Below are 17,262 nucleotides of genomic sequence, written 5' to 3' on the forward strand. Positions count from 1 at the left end.
TCCAGGTGGAAGATTTGGCCACTGTAAAGGTAGGATTCTATGCAATAGGCCATATCACCAATATCATTGGTGCGACTGACTGTACACATATTGCGTTAGTCTCCCCCCGCCAGAATGAACAGGTGTTCAGGAATCGTAAGAGTTTGTACTCGCTGAATGTGCAAATGGTGTGCCTGGTGGCCCAGTACATTTCCCACGTCACTGCCAAGTATCCGGGGTCGGTGCATGAAGCCTTCATCCTGAGGAATAGCAGCATCCCAAATGTGATGGCACAACTACAGAGGCACAGGGTGTGGCTAATAGGTAAGCCAGATCCCCCACCCTCTGTATGTCAGTGCATGCCTTCAAGTGTTATCCCCATAGCATTGTGTAAGGCTAAATGTTGTCTCTCAATACTTGCAGGTGACTCTGGCTACCCAAACCTATCGTGGCTGCTGACCCCTGTGAGGAATGCAAGGACAGGGGCTGAAGACCGTTATAATGAGACACATGGGCAAACCAGAAGAATAACCGAGAGGACCTTCGGCCTCCTGAAGACCAGGTTCAGGTGCCTCCATCTGACAGGTGGATCCCTGTGCTACTCACCCGGAAAGATCTGCCAGATAGTAGTGGCATGCTGCATGTTGCACAACCTGGCCCTCAGACGTCATGTGCCTTTTCTGCAGGAGGAGGGGACTGGAGATGACTCTGTGGCAGCAGTGGACCCTGAGGACAGGGAGAATGAGGAGGCAGAGGATGAGGACAACAGGACATCAGTTATACAACAATACTTCCAATGACAAACATGTGAGACAGTGGAACTGACCATTGCTCTGACTAATTAATTATCTGTGTGCATGTGGCATAATAGCATTCACTTTCTTTGCATCTCTACTCACTGTCACCTATGGCTTCTCATTTTCCAGATGTTGGTGACATGACAACATTGTCCTGATGTGATCACTACAGACGGTTCCAGGTCATTATTTGTTAGCTATCACAGTGTTCAGATCACGTACACTAGATGTGACTGTTCCCACAAATGCACATTTAAGACACATAAAACAGTGTTACTCAAATTGTGTTCAAGGGAGTTTATTGTAGTGCTATAAATTTGAGGGTAAAGTGCAATGGTATGGCGTGATGGTGGAGGAAAGTCCAGGGTATTATTCCAGTCAGTTCGTAGCACAGGTCCTGTGTCCAAGGGGCCGTAGGAAGGGGAGCAATGGCAGTTCAAAGTGGACAAGGTGGCAGGGTGGTACACAAGGGGAACAATCAGGAGAGTTTCATTTCCTGGCAGTGGTCTTGGTCTTGGTAAGTGTCTCTGGCTTCTGTCTGGTTTGCAGGGAACATTTGTGGGGTGGTTCACCTTCTGCAGGGGGAGGGGTGCTGGTGGCATGTGGGTCCTGTGGCGGGGCCTCTTGTCCACTAGCTGCAGCGGAAGTGGAGGGCTGCTCAATAGACTGGCTAGTGGTAGGGGCCCGCTGCTGTGCAGTCCATTACCTCATGATGATGGCCATGTCTGCCAGCACCCCTGCTATGGAGATCACAGTAGTGTTGAGGGCCTGCAAGACCTCCCTGATCTCCTGATGGTGTTCCTCCTGCAGCCGCTTGTTCTCCAGCATGTTGTTCAGTATCTGGCCCATGGTGTCCTGGGATTGTTGGTTGGCTCCCAGGACATTGGTGAGTGACTCCTGGAGAGTCGGTTCCCTGGGCCTGTCCTTCCCCCTGGCGGTCCTCCCAGTGTCCGTGTTGCCCTGTGCCCCTGTCCCCTGAATGGTGTGCTCACTGCCACTGACCCCAGGTCCCTGATTGTCTTGGGTATGAGGTGTGGACTAGGGTTCCTGTACAGGTGGGCCCACTGCTGATTGACATGTCCTGGGGACAGAGGTGTGGGTACGCTGGGTGGGTGCAGTGGTGTTAGTAACTGGGGAGGCTCTGTGGTGGACTGTGAGTGGACTGGGGTGACTGACTGTCCGGTGGTCCCTGATGGGCCAGGTTCTTGATCCAGATCCTGGAGTCCAGAGTTACTGTCATCACTGGGGGCATCTTCTGTTGGGTGACTGGATAGTCGTGGCACCTCCTCTCCACTGAGATTGGCTGGGGCACCTGTGGGGATGTAAGTGATGTATTATGCTTCATGCCTGTGACATGTTGTACATCCCTATCTTCCCCTCTGTGGTTGCTTTTGCCCTGCCACCTTTGATCGTGTATGGTGAAGTATTGTGGGATTGTTAGTTTCCCCTATGCTGTGCATGCTTTTGTGATGGGTGTCCATGCAGGGCTGGGAGGGCTGTCCATGCATTGGTATGGCATGCAGGGCTGGGCATTGTGGTTAGTCATATGTGTAGGTGCAGTGTGTGGGATGGAGTGGAGTGATGGGAGTGAGGGTGAGAGATCGCATGTAGGTATGGGGGTGATAAGTAGTAAATATTGACTTACCAGTGTCCAGTCCTCCGGCTACTCCAGCGAGTTCCTCACGATGCAGTAATGCCAAGACTTACTCCTCCTATGCTGTGAGTTATGGGGGAGGATTTGGGGGTCCCCTGCCAGTCCTCTGTATGGCAGGCTGGTGCCTTGCTGCCACAGAACGTACCTTCCCCTGTAGGTCGTTTCACCTCTTCCTGATGTCGTCCCTTGTTCTTGGATGCTGTCCCACGACGTTCACCCTGTCCACGATTCTCCGCCACAGCTCCATCTTCCTTGAAATGGATATCTGCTGTACCTTTGCTCCAACCAGCTGTGGCTCTACCCTGACTATTTCCTCCACCATGACGGCAACTCCTCATAAGTGAAATGGGGGTGCCTTTGTGAGGCTATGGGTGTTGTGTGATGTGTGTGAGTGTGTGGGTGTTGGGTGGTGTGATTGGGTGTGCATAGTGGAGTGCGTGAGGGATGTATGGATGTGTGTGTATTTGTCGCAGTGGTCTTGATGTCTGACTGGTGGCACTGATTTGTATTCGTAAAGGGTTGTGGGTAATGTGGGTGTGTGTTTTATAGTTGTGTGAGTGGGTGGGTGTGGTGTGTGTATGGGTGTCAGGTGTGTGTTGTTTGAATTGGCCAATGTTGTGTAGTTTAATATTGGGTGTCCATTCTGAGCTCGGCAGTGTGTACCGCCAATGGTTTACCGCCATTGAATGTCTGCTGTGGTGATTTGTGGGTCATGATGTGGTGGGCATTGTTCTGTTGGCGTAACGGTATGGGTGTTGGGACCGTCACTTTAGCACTGACCTTTGGGCATGCGCATTTGTGTGTGTGGATGTATTCTGTTGGTTTGGTGTGTGTGTGTCGTAATATGCTGAATGGTTATCCGCAACTGCAGCGCTATGTTGGCGGCTGTCAGCATGCTGGTAAGTGGGATTTACCCCCAATGTCATGATGAGGGCCTATGTTTAGAAGGGAGCTTAGTGCTTCCCGCAGTGGCGTAACAAAGACCCTGCAACCCATGTTTTTTGGGGTGGGGCAAGCTCCAGGGGGCCCCTCAGCACAGTATTCTGACCTCAGAGCTCCTTCATAAGTCCGGAGGGGTGGGCCTCCATGTACTGTGCAGGGGGCCCCCTCAAGTTTCGTTATAACACTGGCTTCCCACTGGCCTCTCCGTCCGGTACCTGCAAGGACCTCCCTTTTTCTCTCCTATTTCTCTTTCCTGTCTCCATGTCTGACTCTCAATTTCTCTGTCTCCAAGCTTCTTCAGTATAAAATAAACTTGACACATTGACTGAATTACAGACTTTTTAGGGGTGAGGGGTTAAATGTTCTTTAGTTTTTTCGTTATAGCATACCATAAAGTAATTCGTTTTGAATGCTATATATAAAATATGTGCAAAACCCTGTCCTCAGGAGAGTGTACATCCTAATATGGGTCAATATGAGTGAAAGTAACAGGGGCTCAACCCTTCAATCACATTTAGATTGGAAACATAGGCTTTAGCTCATTGACTCTGAAGGCTGAAACATTGCATGTTCTTGACGCTTCAAAGTCAGAATTGAAGCAGCGACTAGCTCCTTGAACAGTACGTGATACAAGGTGGCTCAGTACAAATGCAGTGTGTAAGCAAACAGAAGATAGAATAATAAAAGAATACTACCTGGAACACATTGCAGTCAGACACACGGGCCCTGCCATATGACCCTTAAAGTTGGAAACCTGCATGTACGTTAATCATTAAAGCCATAAACGTAACAGGGCATAGCCTCAAGGCTCACCATCCAATGTACATCTTCTCCATGAAACATTCTCCAGACATAGGATCAAATTAAGTCAAGCTCAGTCATATAGATGACTGGTGTTTACAGGTGCCTACGCTGACAATGCCCCTCTCAGGCTGCATCAATCCTTTAGCTACTGTGCAGCTGTGGTCACTGGACAGTGGCTAGCTTTATTTGCCTCTACAGCACCTGCCACACTAGACTGAAACTGGTTGTGGCATGTGTAACTATGCCTAAAATGTCAGTCTTTTGCCTCACTGTATTAGAGCACTGATGTTGCATATGTGTCTGTTGAGTTCAACAGTGATACTTAACCTGTGGTCCGAGGACCCCTGAGGGTCTGTGACTACTTAGAAAATTAAATAATATTAGCAGACTAATAAATGTTCTGTACATATGAAGGAATTCGAAATTGGAGGCCGAATATTAGGTTAGTGTCCTTAGATGGATTTGCGGGAACAGCCTAAGTACAGCAAACAGAATGATGTATGGATGATGAATGGCCTCAAATGAAGCACCGAAAAAAGTAAGCACAGATTAGGAACCAATATGACAACGTGATACAGTCTAGTATACAGCTTCAGCTTTTAGAATTAAATTAAACATTTAGAAAACCTTCATAGTTCTCATTAAATTTAAAAAAATGATATTTCTATAACTGTTTGTGAATTAAATTAACTACTTAATAATTTGTTTGATGCATATTTGTTTCTGTATTTTTGAATACTGTTTTGAGGTTTAAATGGCAGGCACTGCTTAGTCTGTGGTCCCCGATTCCAGTATTGATTCATTCAAGTTCCCTAGATTCCAGTAATAAGTCAATGGGGTTCCCTGGAATTCAATAATGACTCAGTTGGGGTCCACAGAACTCAAAAGGTTAGAAATCACTGGTTTAGAATGTGGCTGCTACATCAAATGGCAACATCATTATCTGCAATTTCAAATTATTCGGAGTAAACCTGCAGGAACGTTTGCATTCGCTCGGGCCATTCAACTAAGGCCCATATTTATACTTTTTTAGCGCCGCATTTGTGCCACTTTTTGATGCAAAAGCGGTGCAAACTTACAAAATACATTGGCCCATATTTATACTTTTTGAGTGGCGCATTTGCGCCGCTGTTTGATGCAAAAGTGGGGAAAATTTACAAAATGCAATTGAATTTTGTAAGTTTGCGCCGTTTTTGCGCCAAAAAGCGACGCAAATGCGTCCCTAAAAAAGCATAAATACGGGCCATTGTATTTTGTAAGTTTGCGCCGCTTTTGTGTCAAAAAATGGCGTGAATGCAGCGCTAAAAAGGTATAAATATGGGCCTAAGTTTCAGAGCCACAGAATTTGTGCACATCCATTAGGGGAGGGAATTAATGGAAAGAAATGCCAAAAAGGGAAACATTTTTCTGTTTAGCTCCCAGGGGCCGTTTTACTCACAGTAGCTGCAACAAACTGGAGTTATCACTTTATTCAAAAGATATGCATTTTGGGATTTTATGTAAACACACTCAGTTGTTGTTTGGGAAATTAGCTTTACAAAATGCATGAAGTGGGCTTGAAAAAGTTAATCCTTTTGTATGTCTTTGCAGATGAATTTAAGAACATGACACTCGTTTGAATATTTAGATTAATGTTATTCATTTGTTAGGAACTTGCATTTCTTTTAATACACCTTAAATATGTTAGTTGTGCATAACTGATAATGTTGATTCACAGGAAGAGCAATTATGCGGGAATGACGAGGTACGATGAGAACTGTTGACGTGCAGCCCGAGTGCCGTTACTGTTTCAATTAAAAAGGATTTAATTGATGCCCTTACTACTTCCGAACACTACTGTGTAATGTTAGGTTTGTGTCTGTCCCTCCATTGCAGATCTGCCATGGACGGGGAAAGTTAAAGGGGGACAAAAAAGTTCACATGTTCTAACAATGATGGTCTTGTTTGATGAATCTGCTTGACAATTCTTAGTCGGTTAGAAAGCTAAATCCATTGTTGGGTTCTCATGTTTTGTACAGATCCGTAAAGAGGTGACAAGTATGATTTGCTGATAACGTTGACATCAGTTGATAGAGCTGCACAAAAGTAGTTTCCAGAACGTGTGCTGTAACCAGAGGCTACAAGGTCTTTTGTGGAGAGGTTGAAGGCCAAATCAGAGGGATGGGGCTGGGTCCTTGGCCAGAGAACACGCTACTGATCCAAAATATCATGCGCAGCAGACCCGGGGTTTGGGGCCTGATAATGACTTAACCTGAGGCCAGGCCCTCGTTGTGAGTGTGCTAAGCAAGGAAAAGGCAATGCACAACTGGATTTGTTTAATGGGACTTGTGGCCAGGACCCGCTATGTATGCTCAAAAAAACATAAGCAACAGGCATGGGTGTGAAGCCAGCCCTGTGCCTAAAAGTGCACATGGCCAAACACTGTACTCACCAGACCAAGTTACGCAGTTCATGGTAGAGGGGCAGGCCACATGTATTTGCCTGCTCCACAAACCCACTGCTCTCTCCCATAGAGTGTGGTACTAGGCCCAATTGTGTGGGAGCTGGTCTAGGTCCTGGCTACAGGCTAAGCCCTGCTCTCAGAGCATGTTGCACATAGCAGAAGGACATAAGAATTGCGTCACACTCCACAGAGGGTTTGGTGCAGGAGCTAAGCCACAGACAGACTCTGGTCCCAGAGTCCACAGCATACAGTCAAAAACTATGTGCAGTAAACAGTCATGCTGTGTTTGTAGCATGGTTTTGTGGACCTTGGCTCACAGACTTCTACGCATATTGCTTGAAAAGTGCCAGAACCTGCAGATGTTCCTTGAGCCACCTCCATCTCCCAGGATTCGCTAGTCTTCCTCTGCATTTAAATGTATTGCCCTATCAATGTTAGTACAGTTCTGCCCTCACAGTGTAGTATACATTAACCCTGGGTGATAAAGTCTACTGTGTGGTTGACGTCCCTTCATGAGAAGCAGTACTCCCCCATGTGACTCAATGGTCCAGAGCCCCAAGGACAATAAGATCCTGCCCTGCCCTCCACAATGTTAAGGCATTTTGATGGGAAGACTTTAGGTACCAAGGGGCATATTTATACTCCGTTTGCGCCGAATTTGCGTCGTTTTTTTCGACGCAAATTCGACGCAAAACTAACTCCATATTTATACTTTGGCGTTAGACGCGTCTAGCGCCAAAGTATGAGGAATGAGCGTCATTTTTTTGTGTGAACGCCTTCCTTGCGTTAATGAGATGCAAGGTAGGCGTTCCCGTCTAAAAAAATTACTGCGACGCAAATACGTCGTATTTATACTCCCGGACAAAAATCACGCCCGGGAGTGGACGGGGCAAAAAACCCCGCATTTGCGCCTCTTTTTAACGCCTGGGTCAGGGCAGGCGTTAAGGGACCTGTGGGCTCAAAATGATCCCACAGCTGCCCTCCCATGCCCCCAGGGACCCCCCCTGCCACCCTTGCCCACCCCAGGAGGACACCCAAGGATGGAGGGACCCATCCCAGGGACATTCAGGTAAGTAAAAAAAAATTTTTTTTATTTATTTTGTTTTTCTTTTTGGCATAGGGGGGCCTGATTTGTGCCCCCCTACATGCCATAATGCCCAATGACCATGCCCAGGGGACAGAAGTCCCCTGGGCATGGCCATTGGGCAAGGGGGCATGACTCCTGTCTTTACTAAGACAGGAGTCATGTAAATGGCGTCTGGGCATCGTTAAAAATGGCGCAAATCGGGTGGAGGCGATTTTTTTGCCTCTACCTGACTTGCCCCATTTTAAGACGCCCTAACGCCATTTTCCCCAACGCCGGCGCTGCCTGGTGTACGTGTTTTTTTTCCACGCACACCAGGCAGCGCCGGTCTGCTAGCGCCGGCTAACGCCATTCAATAAATACGGCGCCCGCATGACGCTTCAGAATGGCGTTAGCCGGCGCTAATCTTTTTGGCGCAAAACTGCGATAGCGCAGTTTTGCGTCAAAAAGTATAAATATGGCCCCAAGTTCTCCCAGTCAGGTGAAAGCCAGGAGGTAAATCAAGTAGAGGAGAGGCCTTTTTCCCTTCTTTCGATGTGTGGGCCATATAAACTCTGCAAAGATATATGAAGATGTGCGTATTAGACCAAAAAAGCAGCAGGAAGGATTTAGAAGGCTAAGCTTTATATACTAATACAACAAATAGGTGTTTCCTTTACAAAAGTGCCAAGTAATCCTTACCCATTCCTTGCAAAGTTGGCCCAATATTTCATCACTGTTTTGCAAAGGTCCTTCTCCTCCTCAGTAGCATTACCTGGGAGACGGCATGATAAAAGCATATTTACATACCAAGGTTTAAAATAAATATATTGCAATAGAGTATTAACATTCACTTCGGTTTTGATATCAAGTACATTTTCACACGGTTAAAAAGTATTCATGCTTTGCTGTGTAAATGTAAATTTGGGACCTACACAAGCATCCATTTCTAGGATGAACAGACAGATGTGCTTTACTCATTTCTTTCTTCAGTATGGGGAGCCAGCTCTGTTTTACTCAAATATTACATTCAAATTATGCCAGGTACTTAAAATGTAAGAATTGTTGGTACTCTTATCCAAAGCAAGAGTTTAGTTTACACCAAGCTGTATTTTACCATAAGGAACACCAGGGCTGCATCAGACAAATATTTCCAACATGCTTGCTGAAACAGAAGGAGCACAAATAGGAACACAGGTGTAACTCCGCCATTGAAGGCATGGTTATACTGCTCTTTCAAAGATGGGACGGGATGGGACGTCTGTCAAGTTTGTGACAAAGTAACCCTCCACCAAACTCTCTATTAGGCCATTAGCATCATATTGGACACATTTTTGTATGCAGGTTCCAGTACAGGGGAGCAGCATGTACCAGGCGTCCCTTTCCAATGACTTTGCTTCTCTCTGTTAAAGCCTTCAAGTTTGTTGGCTTGTCTTCCACAACAATACCTTTGTGTTCCTATTCTGCCTCAAATCTCCCAACTGACAAGTTGGTTATGATGCCACAGTGTTCTCCCAAACCACAGCACATTCTTCTCAGCAACAAAGGACTGTTTGTGTGGTGCAGTAGGAGACCACAACCAAAATGTGCACACCCTGCTGTCTTTATGCAGATACATAGCTTGTAGATGTAAGGGTTCTACTGCCTACCTATATTGCATCCTACCAATGGGCAGGTTCCACTACTTTGGCAAAAAAAAAAAAGCTTCCTGTTGCTACACATTCTCTGATGATGTGGTCGTTGATTGGCTCGGGTCTTTGAGATAGTATCCCAAGGGTTTTTGTTTTACCAAAACAACGAAAATACAAATGTTACTTATTCCTCAAGCAAAGGTTTTACAAGAATGAGGAATACATCTTAGAGATAAAGTGGTGGATGTTTGTGTATTCTGCTGTGAGATTCATGTATACGGAAACTCTTAAACTATCTTCAACTTATCGAATCCCATTGACTTTATGTATATTTTATTGTAAATGAACAGCATAATGATCAGTGAGGGTAAAAGCGCTAAAAACTGAAGGCCTCATTTAGAAGATGGCAGACGGGATACAGCATTGGAAAGGTGATGGCTATCCCATCCACCCTACTATAAGTGCATTATAGCTATAACACTTACATCATGAACGAAGGGATATCCATGGACGTCATTTAGGGGTCGCCAGGAGTCGCAGATGCGACCCTTGTCTTGCCCTTTGTGACCAGGAACACAGTGGCACCTCATCCTTATGGACGTCGGTTGGGGCTCCACTGTGTTTTGTCTCTCAACGCTTTTATTACACTAACAGACATTATTCACTGTTAATGTAATAAACATCGAGGACAATTAGCTGAAATACAGCCATCCCTGGCTGCTGAGGTAAGTGAAAAAGTGCTTTTAAATGCAAGTTGTGTGCGTGCTTGAGGGTGTGTGTTTATGTGAGACAGAGTGTGTGTAAGTGTAAATGTATGTATGCGCAAGAATGCATGTGTGTGTCAAACTGAAGGTCAAAAGGCGTGCGGTGTCACTTCCGCTACCCCTAGCTTTTTGGTGAATTGACGTTCATAGGGATATCCGCTACGTGTTGAAAAGTTATCCCGTCAGACAAGTTTCAAAATAAGGTCCTACGTTCCACGGTGTCATATTATCTTGTGCGAGAAATGGCATCTCATAAATCTACAAATTAAAAAATGTAATGATATGAAAAAAAAAACACTTTTAAACATTGACGAGTTTCGCTGCCGAAACAGTGTAAGGATTTTATTCTATAAAATTAATGAGTAAACTTAAATCTAGGCACACTAAAGAATCTTTGTTTCATTTTCAGTGAGTGTGGTATCTCCAAAAGAGGTACCAAAATAATATGAACACTGATGAGTGCAGTTAAAAAAAACACAACTGGTGTTTCTACATTCACATTTTTAAAATAGATCAACTTCGTCTCAGGTAAGTGAAACACTGTTTTTGATCAGCGGAATTTATGGTGCGAAGAGGTGCCATCAGACATTCTTTACGTATCGTCTAAATCCACATTACGTCTTGTGCCGCAATTAATGACCCCTGACTTATTGGGAGTCAAACTCTTGAGACACCTGTAGCGAAAGACAAAAGTGCTGATGTACCCTCCCATTACCTGAGCTTTACGGCCCAACATGAAATTACCACAAAAGAGATGATGTACTTGCTCCGACTGTCGTTCACCATGCCTACGTTACTTACCGATAATGGCATTACACCAAGTCCTACTCCCTCGCTTTCATTTATTACATATGAGGCACCCCTGCCTCATCATACCAATCACAAGTAATTTCCTATTATAAGAACCCCCTCACTCTCCACCCCTCCTGCCAGTAATCAAGCATCCTAACCAACCCCCAAGTCAGTTGTGCATACTGGGAGGGACAATGAATGAAAGCGAGGGAGTAGGACTCACCGTAGTGCCATTATCGGTAAGTAATGTGAGCATTACCCTATTGTCCCTCCTGCATTACCCTATTGTCCCTCCCTTGTTTTCCTTCATTACATATGAGAAGGAAGAAGCTCAGAAATAAGACATAACTGACATAGTCACATATGCTAAACCACAGAACGTATTTGAAACAGCATATTTGCCCCTCTGTTCATTCATAGAGGACAGCTCCTTATAACCACAACATCATCAGTGTTGTAGTTTTCCCCGAACAATAGTGCTTTACAAAGGTTGAGGATTCTGACCATGTAGCTGCCCTACAAAGTTTCGGAAGGGATGCACCCTGCAATTCTGCTGCTGTAGAAGCTACGCTACGGGTTGATCTGCCCTGTACCTGTAAAGGCGAAGGCTTCCCTCCACCTCATAAGCCTTAACAATCAAGCTTTTTTATCCATCCACTCCAAGGGGCTCTGGCTGGCCTTTCCCCCTTTCTTCTTGACCCAAAAGTATTTGTCTTTCCTTAAAACCAGAACCTTATCAGGATACAGTAGCAGGGCCCTCCTTACGTCCAACAAGTGCAATCTTGACTCTTCTTCTGAAGCAGAAGATGGATAAAAAGGCAGGAAAGATCACTTAATATTCCCTATGACATTCAGAACAAAGGAAGGCACTGGAACTAAAATCACCCTCTCCTAAAACAACCTGCAAAAAGGAAACCTGCATGACAAGGCCCCCAGTTCACCCAGCCTCCTCGCGGAAGTGATAGCTACAAGAAAGAATGACTTAAGGGTCAAATAGTGCAAGTCAGCCATGTCCAAAGATTCAAATAGAGGCTTGGTCAAAGCTATCAAATCCAGCATCAAACAAATCCCAAGGGGGAGGAAAGACCCATCCTAACACACGTATCGGACAGACCATTCAGTAGCCTAGAAATCAAACCATCATTGTTGTACAAATTCTTCCATGGTGCCATGAATACCTGAAGTGCTGCAGATTGCATTCTGAGGGTGGCAATGTACAAGCCCAACTGAACACCCCACTGCTAAAATTCGATAATCCCCACCAACCGCACAGATTGAGAGTTCAAACCCTAGGGTTCACACCAACATGAAAACGACCTTTAGTGTCTGTTATATGACTTCTGTGTGGGTGACCTTCTGGATGCTTGCAACGTAAACTCCGAGTTATCTGGAAGACCCTGTTCCCTCACAACCCTCCTCTCAACCTCTAAACGGTCAAGTGGAGCTTCTTCAATGACTCCATCCATAGAAATGGTAAGTCGAGAGGATGCAGGCTCACACAAGCCAGCCAACTTGGGACCAACATCATCAGCATCAGCAGAGGAAACCAATTGGCCCAAGGCCATCTGGGAGCAATCAGAAACACATCAGACTGCTCGTGCCTCACTTTCACCAAAAAACATTTGATCATGGGAAATTGGGGAAACACATAAACCAAACCCTTCAGCCATTTGCAAGATAGGGCATTCCCTGCCCATGATGTCTCTTCGTTCACTCTTGAACAGAACCTCTGAACTTTGGCATTGGCTTCAGGCTCAAAAAGATCCACCACCAGAACCCCCCACTAGTAAACCACCTGAGAGAAAACCAATGGGGGTAGAGAAAAGTCCAGGGAAGATGGAATGCTCCTGCTGAGAGTATCCGCCACCACATTGGCCACCCCCTGAATGTGGATTGCCTTCAGTGATAAGAGAGTAACTTGACCCCATGAGAAGAGAGTCTTTCCAATCCTGTTCACAGCTTGGGACCTTGTCCCCCCTGCCTGTTTATGTAAAGTTTGGGGTTGAAATTTGCATGCTGAATCAGTACCGCCAGCCCCACCACCTGACTCTGGAATGCAAAAGTTTCCTCTCTCACACCCTCAAATTCCCTCCAATTCTAGCATCTCAGCATCTCTGCGTGAGACCAGAGCCCCTGAACCTACATCGCCTGTCCCCAGGCCCTCAACCAGGTAGATTGGCATCTGTTGTGATAAAGAGGCTCTGGTGGGCAAAGATGTGCCCCTTTGTCCATATTGTTGCTGGACTGCCACCAAAACTGTTCTGCCTTTATCCGCTGGAACACTGGAATCTTGTGTTGGTGAAGAATATCTTGTGTTAGAGGAATATCTGTCAATAGTATTGTCTGTTGATCCATACCAGCAAGTAAATCCAAACACTCCAGCCACTCCTGAATAGTCACAGTCAACCCATCAAAGTCTTTAATCAATGATTGTGCTGCATCTGCTGCAAACGTGCTGGCTTTTAGAGATAGGTTCTCCACTGTGAAGGCCTTCTTTAATCCAGTATCCACTTTTTTATTTGAAGGATCAGCTTGAAAGCAGTCTTCCAGATTAAAGGTAGTCTTTCGATTTAAATGAGCCAGAATTGCACTCACCTTAACTGAATCATGTAACACATCATCACCCTCCAGCAAATGCAACTTCTGCAGAAAAAAACCAGGCACATTAACCTTATCCACTTCCTTCCATTCATCCATCACCATGTCTTTAATAGTTCCATAAAAAGGCATGCCCATTGTGGAGGGCCTGAAATATGGTGGAAAAAACGAATCCCCTTAATTCTCTGATTGGAAGGGAGGGAACCCTAGATCCTGCTGTGCATAGACAGGGTATCCCATATTTCTTTCAATGTATTTCCCTGAAGAAGTTGAGGGCTTCTCTGAATCCAAAGAAAATGAATATCACTCTTCCCTCATTTTTGAATGGCTGGAACTTTGCTGACTCTTAGCTGAAGCCAAAGCCTTCAACACCACCTCCTCAATCATGTCTTGCACCAAGAAATCCAAGGCAAAGCTCTCCTTAATTAGGAAAAGAAATACCCATATGATACTATCCCTGACTGACAGTTCCCGGTTGCCCAGCCAATCACATATTCCGAGAGGCAAAAAATATAGAACCCCCCCTAAAAAACTGCGCTAAAACCACAGCAATCCCATATCCGTCAATTTTCCTTATTGCTTATGTGTGACATTTTGATGATTTCAGTGTACTTATGAGTGACATTCAACATGCAAATATGTGAGAGTGACACTTTTGCACGTGTAAAATCAAGCAATTAGCCACACAGAACGATGTAAATATCAGAAATGACACAATTTTGTGCACTAAGAAGTTGTAAAAAGATCTTGAAACTCTTGTAAATCCCTTGAAATAGAAGGCTTGTAATATAACAGTTGCATATTCACAAAGCTTTAATTGCAGGTTGGCACCTTGAAGCACTACGAATATACTAGTCAGTATTCCTCATGGAGCCATCGAGGACTTAGTTCTGTTTCTCTCTGGTCATATATATTCATTTTCATTCACTCTCCGATTGCAAAAAACCCAATTGGGCTTCATAAGGTGAGCTTTAAAGAAAAACAAAGAATGCATTTTCCGATCAATTTAACTTGACTGCCAGAGTGCCACGCTCTTCATGTTTTCTTTGAGGGAGATATTGCAGGTAAATAAATAAACATCCTTTCTCCCTCTGCTGGCAACGTGATTTAAACACCTCCATTAACACTCATTTCAAAACTTTGCAGAGGAAAGATGTTTTAAGATCGGAGTACCAGGTTGACTCCTGTCGGAGCAGGGCTCGCATGGACCACACAAGTGTCTTCACTGCCGAGGGGCCCTCTCCAGCCCACCTCCAACACACACTGAGGTTAGCAGTTGTTCTCTAGCATGTATCTGCGCGGCTGCCTAGAGAAAGTGACAGGAACTGAGTGTGGGGTGTCCCGACAAAAGGACTTGGAAAATAGTGCAACCTCCTCTACATTTCAAAGCAGCACAAAGGTCACGCCTGTTGAAGGGGCGGCGGGCGTGGCAAGGAAAAACAAAGCTCTCACCCAACATTGGACAATTTGATGGTTCTGGTGTTCTAATTTGTCAGCTGAGAATAACTAAAAGCTCAGCATTAATGTAGGACTGTTTTTGAAGTCTCATATTCTGTTAGATCAGATTTGTTTCACTTCAAACAAGTGGTGGGCATTTTTTCACCAGGAAGGTGAAATCCATGCCAGATTTTCATGATAGCCACATAAGATACATTTCATTATAATGCATCTAAATTGAACACACCTAATAGTCAGGGGTTATCCTGAAAATGTGGCTCTAAAGTAGCACTTCATTGACCTATGTAGCATTCCTCTGTTCTAAATACACTCCTAGAGTGAGAACCTTTGGAGGACTCTAAGGTTGAAGTCATGGGTGAGTGACAGCATCTCTTCAAGTCTTAGGACAGTGGAATATTCAGGAAGGTTCGACTTAGAGCAGTTTCTGGACATGAGCACAAACTATTCAATTCCACTCATCATTTATATAACTGAGACATGTCATGGGCCAACTACAAGCTCATGACAGTGGCCTAGCAGAACACAGCTTATTCTACAATGAGCAGAGGTGCTGTGATAGATGTAACATACCCAGCAAAGTGAAAGCATAGAAGTTCTGTGAGACAGAATCCAGGAATTACATTATGAAGGTCCAGGACTCTAGACCCTCTAGTCTCCCTGTATACACGTTTGAATCTGAGAAGCAATCCCTGTTCAGACAACAGCAGCGCCTTGTTGCAATATGAAGACCCTCATCCCAAGATCAGGTGTCATCTTTATATGGAATGCTCGGGTTACTCAAAAAGTGAACAGTAAACTATTATTGGGATAAAATAAAAATGCAGAGTTCCTGTCCAGCAACAGTCTCTGTCTGAGGTCACATGTGGGCACACAAAGAAGCCTGCACCAGGCATCAGTAAGAGATCACTATGGCTGCAAAAATTCCATCCCTATTCTTGGGGTCCTAGCACCCCTTAGTGCCTCCCCTACATGTGACGTACTAAGGTATCACAGATAAAGGTAGGCATGGGTGCTGCAGGCTTAAGCCTTGCAGTGCCCGTGGTAACACTTCAATCAGCCTGTCACCCAACTATTTCCCAAATCTCACAGAGTTGGGAAAGGTTGGGGTGAACAAAATAAGTGAAGCCTGGTACCTGCGACTTCCTACGCAGGTGCAAGGTTTCCCTGTCCCCCAGCTCCGGAAGCAGAAGAGAGCAGATGTCCAAATGGGACCTGTGAAGGAAATAAGGTACTCAAAAGAAAACGTTTTAAATGTTGTCTGCATATGGGTGAGAGTGTTTGTCTGTGGGTGAGAGAATGTGTCTGTGCGTTAGTATATCTGTGAGATAGAGGGCCAGATATACAAAAAGTGGTGCATCGGGCCGCCACAGTCCCACCTAACCACACCATGGCTGCACCGTATTTACAATACGGGGACACCATGGCGCTCGTTTCCACAACAGCATCATAATTTATGATGCTATTGTGGCGCTTTGCTTGATTAACACCATAAATTATGGCGTTAGTGCAGCAAAGCACTAGGGAGGCCTATAGGCTACTGTGGGTCCATCACTTTAATGCCTGCCCTGAGCAGGCATTAAAATGATGGAAAAAATGGCACAGTGAAATCTTGTGGATTTTACTGCACCATTTATTGCGGCTTCCCTGTGTGGGAACACCCCCCTTGCCTACATTATACCTGGCTCAGGTAAAATGTGGCGCAAGAGGTTACAAAGTGGTGCAATGCTACCATTGCACCATTTTATAAATATGGCAAAGGAGAATGGCCTCCTCAACGCCACATTAGTGTAAAAAAAATACACTAGTGTGGCACTAAAAATTGCTAAGGCCTTGTAAATCTGGCCCAGCGTGTCTGTATGTGTAATCTTGTCTGTGCATATGAGTGACAGTTAAAGCCTGTGACTTGAGGAAGTCAGGCTGCATTACAATGAATGAACAATGGAGTGAGTATGACTAAGAATCAAAGCCATTAATTTAGACACTGGACGTAGGCAATGAGTTGATAACTTGTATAAACTAGATTTAAGAAATCTTCTGAAATGTCAAATGTAATGTACTATGGAATAGGACATACTTCTGTGGAATGGGAGGTTTTCAAACTGAATCGCAATAATGGCTGACAAAGAGTTATAACCATTTGCCCTCATGAAAAAGGTCTGGGTAAAGGGGATTTGCAATCCTTAAGTAATTGAAAGTATGCATGTTCAATTCAACACATATCTTTGGAATGTGAATAGCATTCATTGTTAAAAAAATATTTCTGGACTGTATAAGAACGCATTTCTATTAATGTAAGTTATTGTTCAAGTCCTGGTGAAGGGTTGTGTTTTGAAATCC

At 44.9% G+C, this 17,262-nt stretch overlaps 1 protein-coding gene across 2 annotated transcripts in view; it reads right to left on the reverse strand.

Annotated features, from left to right (window-relative positions):
- LOC138267781 (fatty acyl-CoA hydrolase precursor, medium chain-like) overlaps positions 1-17,262 on the reverse strand; it is a 247,890-nt gene that overhangs the window by 13,191 nt on the left and 217,437 nt on the right. For both annotated transcript variants that reach the window (XM_069216980.1, XM_069216981.1), the window contains one exon: positions 8,385-8,457. In XM_069216980.1, the coding sequence (XP_069073081.1) occupies positions 8,385-8,457 (73 nt within the window). The remainder of the gene's footprint in view (positions 1-8,384; positions 8,458-17,262) is intronic.

Source organism: Pleurodeles waltl, chromosome 12 (genome assembly GCF_031143425.1).
Source record: "Pleurodeles waltl isolate 20211129_DDA chromosome 12, aPleWal1.hap1.20221129, whole genome shotgun sequence".
Lineage (NCBI taxonomy): Eukaryota > Metazoa > Chordata > Amphibia > Caudata > Salamandridae > Pleurodeles > Pleurodeles waltl.